At 39.4% G+C, this 5,282-nt stretch overlaps 1 protein-coding gene across 1 annotated transcript; it reads left to right on the forward strand.

The window, feature by feature from the left end:
* The first annotated feature begins 3,220 nt into the window (after positions 1–3,220).
* LOC104773853 (cysteine-rich repeat secretory protein 38) lies at positions 3,221–4,585 on the forward strand. The gene is made up of 2 exons (XM_010498523.2): positions 3,221–3,600; positions 3,927–4,585. Exons 1-2 carry the CDS (start codon positions 3,265–3,267, stop codon positions 4,356–4,358), a joined length of 768 nt encoding a protein of 255 aa, XP_010496825.1. The 5' UTR covers positions 3,221–3,264; the 3' UTR covers positions 4,359–4,585.
* The last annotated feature ends 697 nt before the right edge of the window (positions 4,586–5,282 follow it).

Consider the following 5,282-nt stretch of genomic DNA (forward strand, 5'->3'; position numbering starts at 1 on the left):
GATTTGTCCACCCAGCTTGTAGCAATACCTACCCCATAAGAAATCACCAATGCTCTTTTTTCACTTCCAAGAAGCAAAGCACCATGACCTGACGGCTTTACAGTCGAATTTTTCATAACCTCTTGGGGAATAGTTGGTCCAACTTTTCTGGAAGCAGTGACTGAGTTCTTCAAAACCGGTAAGCTTCTGAAGCAAGTCAATGCAACAATCCTAGCACTCATTCCGAAGACCATCACAGCTGAGAAACTTTCTGAGTTCAGGCCCATCTCCTGTTGCAACACGATCTACAAGGTCATTTCCAGAATCCTGGCGAGGCGCCTCAAACTGATCACTCCTCATGCTGTACAAAGGAATCAGGTAGCATTCGTCCCAGGGAGACTGCTCCGTGAGAATGTTCTACTCGCTGCAGAACTTGTTGCGGATTTCAACAAAGATGGCCCAATCGGTAGAGGATGTTTACAGATAGATATCTCCAAAGCCTTCGACGATGTCAACTGGGAGTTTCTGTGTAACATTCTGAAAGCATTTGATCTACCTTCAGTGTTTATAAACTGGTTGTCAGCATGCTTTACCACCCCCTCCTACTCAATCTCATTCAATGGCGAGCTAAATGGTTATTTTCCGGGTCAAAAAGGATTGAGACAAGGAGATTCTATCTCAGCTCCGCTCTTCACCTTGGTAATGGATATTTTATCCAAACAACTAGATGAAGCAGTCCACCTGAACAGGATCCAACCCCATCCCAAGTGCGTTGAACCACTCATTACCCATCTCAGTTTCGCAGATGATCTTCTAGTCTTCTTCAACGGTGAAGAAAGATCTCTTGAGGCTATTCTAGATGTCCTATCTCAATTCAAGTTTGCTTCAGGATTGGGGATTAATCTTTCAAAAACTTGTCTCTTCTTAGACGGGAACAACTCGGACAACATAGCCCAACTAGCAGCTCGACACAGCCTAATTCATGGATCCCTGCCAGTTCGTTATCTAGGAGTTCCCTTAATCCCAAATAAAATCACCGCAACTGACTACCAACCCCTTATTGATAAGGTGAAAGGAAGAATATCTTCGTGGAAAAATCGGTTCTTATCCTTCGCGGGAAGGCTCCAACTCCTCCACTCAGTGATCAATAGCACCATCAACTTTTGGGCATCGATCTTCATGCTCCCAAACAGATGTCTGGAAACGCTGGAGCAGCTCTGCAATGCTTTCTTATGGAAGGGGGTCGTCTCAACAGCTCGAGGGGCAAAGGTTTCCTGGGAGGTTGTTTTCTCACCTAAATCAGCCGGAGGCTTGGGTCTCCGTAGACTATCAGACTGGAATCAGATTTTTGGTTTGAAACTCATTTGGTTGCTCTTCTCACAATCGGGCTCACTGTAGGTCTCCTGGACTAAATCTCACTTGATAAAGGGCAGAAACTTTTGGGAAACAGACTTCAGAACAACTGGGAGCTGGATATGGAGGCGGTTGACAAAATTGAGGAATCTAGCTAGACCTTTTGTTCACTCCACTATTGTGTCAGGAAATAACACTCTTTTCTGGCATGATAACTGGACAAGCTTAAGTCCATTGATTGATGTTATAGGTGAAGGAGGACCCAGAGTATCGGGGATTGGTCTGCTTTCCTCTGTTGCACAAGCGGTCAATGGTGGTAACTGGGTTCTACCAAGGGGGAGAAATCGGTTAGTTCAGCTTCTCACAACCTTCCTTCGAGACCAGCCACTACCTACAGTTTCCACTGGTCAGGATATCTTTACTTGGCAACTCACACCACAACACAATCAGGGGAACTTCTCATCCACTAGGCTCTGGAAACATCTTCACCCAGCGGAACCTCCTGTTCCTTGGCATAAACAGGTTTGGTTCAAAGAATGCATCCCAAAGATGGCCTTCATGACTTGGCTAGTGGTCCAAGACAGGCTAACAACAAGGGACAGACTACTTAGATGGAATCTACTTGTCCCCCCTTCTTGCCTCCTGTGCTCAACCGGAAATGAGTCGAGAGATCACTTATTCTTTCAGTGCCCTTACTCCAACATCTTATGGACTGACTCCTTTGGACAAATAAGTCCCCCCGCACTGTCAAACTTCAACGCCACTCTACTTTGGATAAAAACCCCGACCACAAACAGGCGGCTAAATGTAGTAGCCAAACTGCTCTTTCAAGCGCTCATATACAACATATGGCGAGAACGCAATCCCGCCTTCATGGCTCACCTTTACGATCAGAGACCCAACTCAAAAGGGAGATTCACTTGCAGCTCAGAAGAAAGATCACAGCACTCGATGGAAGGAACTCAACCTCAAACCTGGATACGCCAACCTACCTCACGTTATGGTTCACCAATTTTCACAGTTTGTAACTCATATAATTCTCTATGTAACTCGTACTCTCTTGGTCATACAAACTCTGGAGCGATGCTCTGTGTAATTTGGCTCATTCGGTTAATATAAACCGGTACAAACCGGTATCTCTTTAAAAAAAAAAAAAAAAAAAAAACATATTTGCTTTAAATTACTTTCTGCAATCCAAAAATTATATGAAGCAAATTTACATAAAATAAATTAAAGTATTTGGAAACCTCCACATATATAGTTCAGCAAATGCATAAATATATATATATATATATATATATATATTGTTAGTTTGATTAAAAATACTAAAAACATATAATGTATATATATCCAAGTTACATATGTAATTATTTTGAAACGACAACATAACTTTGCCAATTGTATGAAAACAAATAGTGGAAGAGCAATTTAGAATAAGGAAAAAAAAAATCAATTGTAATCCTAGTCTTATATTAAATGCAATCATTTTCATGTTAACTTTTTCATTGGATCTTTGAAAGTTCACTCAGTCAAACCTTTGAATGTTGACTTTTTAATTGGCTTACCTCTCGCCGCAATACCAAGTCTCTCAACTCCTCTCCCTTCACCGTTACATTTTCTAATTTCATCTAGAAGCCTTTAAACGAAAATGACCAATAAACGAAAGGGACAAAAGAAATGTTGTTTTGATATAATTGACTTAATCTTAGCCAATCAGCTAAATTGACTTCTTTTTGTAATGAAATGAAACATTCAACATTTGAAAATACCCAAATCTGGACCGTACAAAAATGAAAATTTCAACTCTTGTAATAAACATTAAATAAATAAACCACCCGAAGACCAATATCATCTAGCCACTATAAAAACATCCCTACCTCAACACTTCTTCTACCAAAGAAAGACACCCTCCAAAAAAATATCAAATTAACAATGTCTTCGCTCTTTTCATCAAAACGCACGGTTTGGTTCCCCATCTTGGCATTAGCCATACAAATTCTATCTATACATAGCGTTTTGTCACAAAGCCAGACCAATGCGTTTCTCTACCACAAGTGCTCGGACATTGAAGGAAGCTTCACCTCGAAAAGTCTCTACGAGTCAAATCTCAACAATCTCTTTCCTCAGCTCTCTTACATAGTTCCATCCACCGGTTTCGCCGCCTCCTCCTCTGGTAACACTCAAGAGAACGTCAACGGTTTGGCCCTTTGCCGCGGCGATGCCTCCTCCTCTGACTGTAGCTCTTGTCTTGCAACCGCCATCCCCGAGGTAACCACACAATATTTACATATATAATATACAAAATATTTCCACATCTTAGAGATGTATATAGAACGGCATAAGATATACTACTTATCAGCTAGGTTAGTGGTTAGTTTACTCTACATTTCCAATGCAGAAATTTACTTTTAATACTAAACTATTTTTTTTTTTTTTGAAAAGACAATGTGATTGATTAGAGATTGGCTAAATTTCACTTGGAAAAAACACTATTCTATTGATAGAAAAAAACAATTTAAGTTTGAAATGGAAAGAGTATATTATAAATAGTATCAAGCTCGAGGATTGTTCTTAACGTCGGTGTTATGTGACAGATACGTCAAAGATGTCCGAACAACAAGGCGGGAATAATATGGTACGACAACTGTCTTCTCAAGTATTCCTCGACCAAATTCTTTGGGAAAATCGATTACGAGAACAGGTTTTACTTGTACAACGTCAACAATGTGAGCGATCCAACATCCTTCAACACGCAGACGAGAGCTCTTTTAACCGAGCTGACGAAGAAAGCGACTACTGGAGGCAACCAGAAGCTGTTTGCGACAGGAGAGAAAAATATCGGGAAGAAGAAGTTGTACGGACTAGTGCAGTGTACGAGAGACTTGAGGAGTGAGAGTTGTAAGGCATGTTTAAATGGGATTATTGGAGAGCTTCCTAACTGTTGTGACGGTAAAGAAGGAGGGAGAGTTGTGGGTGGGAGCTGCAACTTTAGGTATGAGATATACCCTTTTGTTAACACTGCTTGATTAGAGTTCCAAGTTGAAACGGGTCCAGGGCCAAACACGGTCTTAATTAGTTTGTTATTAGAGTCTATATGATATGTATGAAAATGTATTGTATGTTGTTGTTTCTATAATGTGTTGAGCCAATAAATTGTAATCTTCTCTTTGCTGGTTGTTTTGTACAATGGGCATATATAGAGGCTTGTTCGACTACTATAATAAATCATTGAATCATTCGGTTTGCCAATGTATTTAAAGCTTCTTCTAACGGTTCTAGACTTGAGGATATATATATCACATGTAGCTTTGCATATTATTGCCACTTTATGTAATGGTTTCAACCTACAGAAGCCGATTTCTCTTAGAATTTGATTGCAAGCACTATTATAAAGTCGAAACCAACTTGTGCACATGAGTTGAAAGATTTAAGCGTTTTCAAATGGAAATTTTAAGAACTATATTACATATATATCTCAAGATGCAGGTGACATATATATCCTAGATGTATATATGTTCTTTGATAAAAAAAAAAAGTAAAAATATCAACTATTGGATCAAAACAATTTATACTATAAATTATGAGGTGCTGATTGGTTTGTTGACTAAAGATTTGAAACATCAACGGATAACTTGGAGAAGATATTGCATATTGGTCACATCATGTGGTATGCTGCTGAGTCAGTGTGATGAAGACAAGTCAACGAAGGAGGAGAACCACGTCGTTTCTTCGCTTTCTCCCCACCACCAGGTCCACCACCACCCCAATCCTATATATGCATAATAAAATAGCTTGAAAAAAATCTCATAGTTTTCGGATAAAATAATACACTCAGAACCAAAATAATTAAGTATACATAGAAACTATATATAATTAAGTATACATAGAAACTATATATAATCAAAGCAAACTTAAAATTCATTCTAACTGTATCGAGATCAAGGACAAAT

This window comes from Camelina sativa, unplaced genomic scaffold (genome assembly GCF_000633955.1).
Source record: "Camelina sativa cultivar DH55 unplaced genomic scaffold, Cs unpScaffold00670, whole genome shotgun sequence".
NCBI lineage: Eukaryota > Viridiplantae > Streptophyta > Magnoliopsida > Brassicales > Brassicaceae > Camelina > Camelina sativa.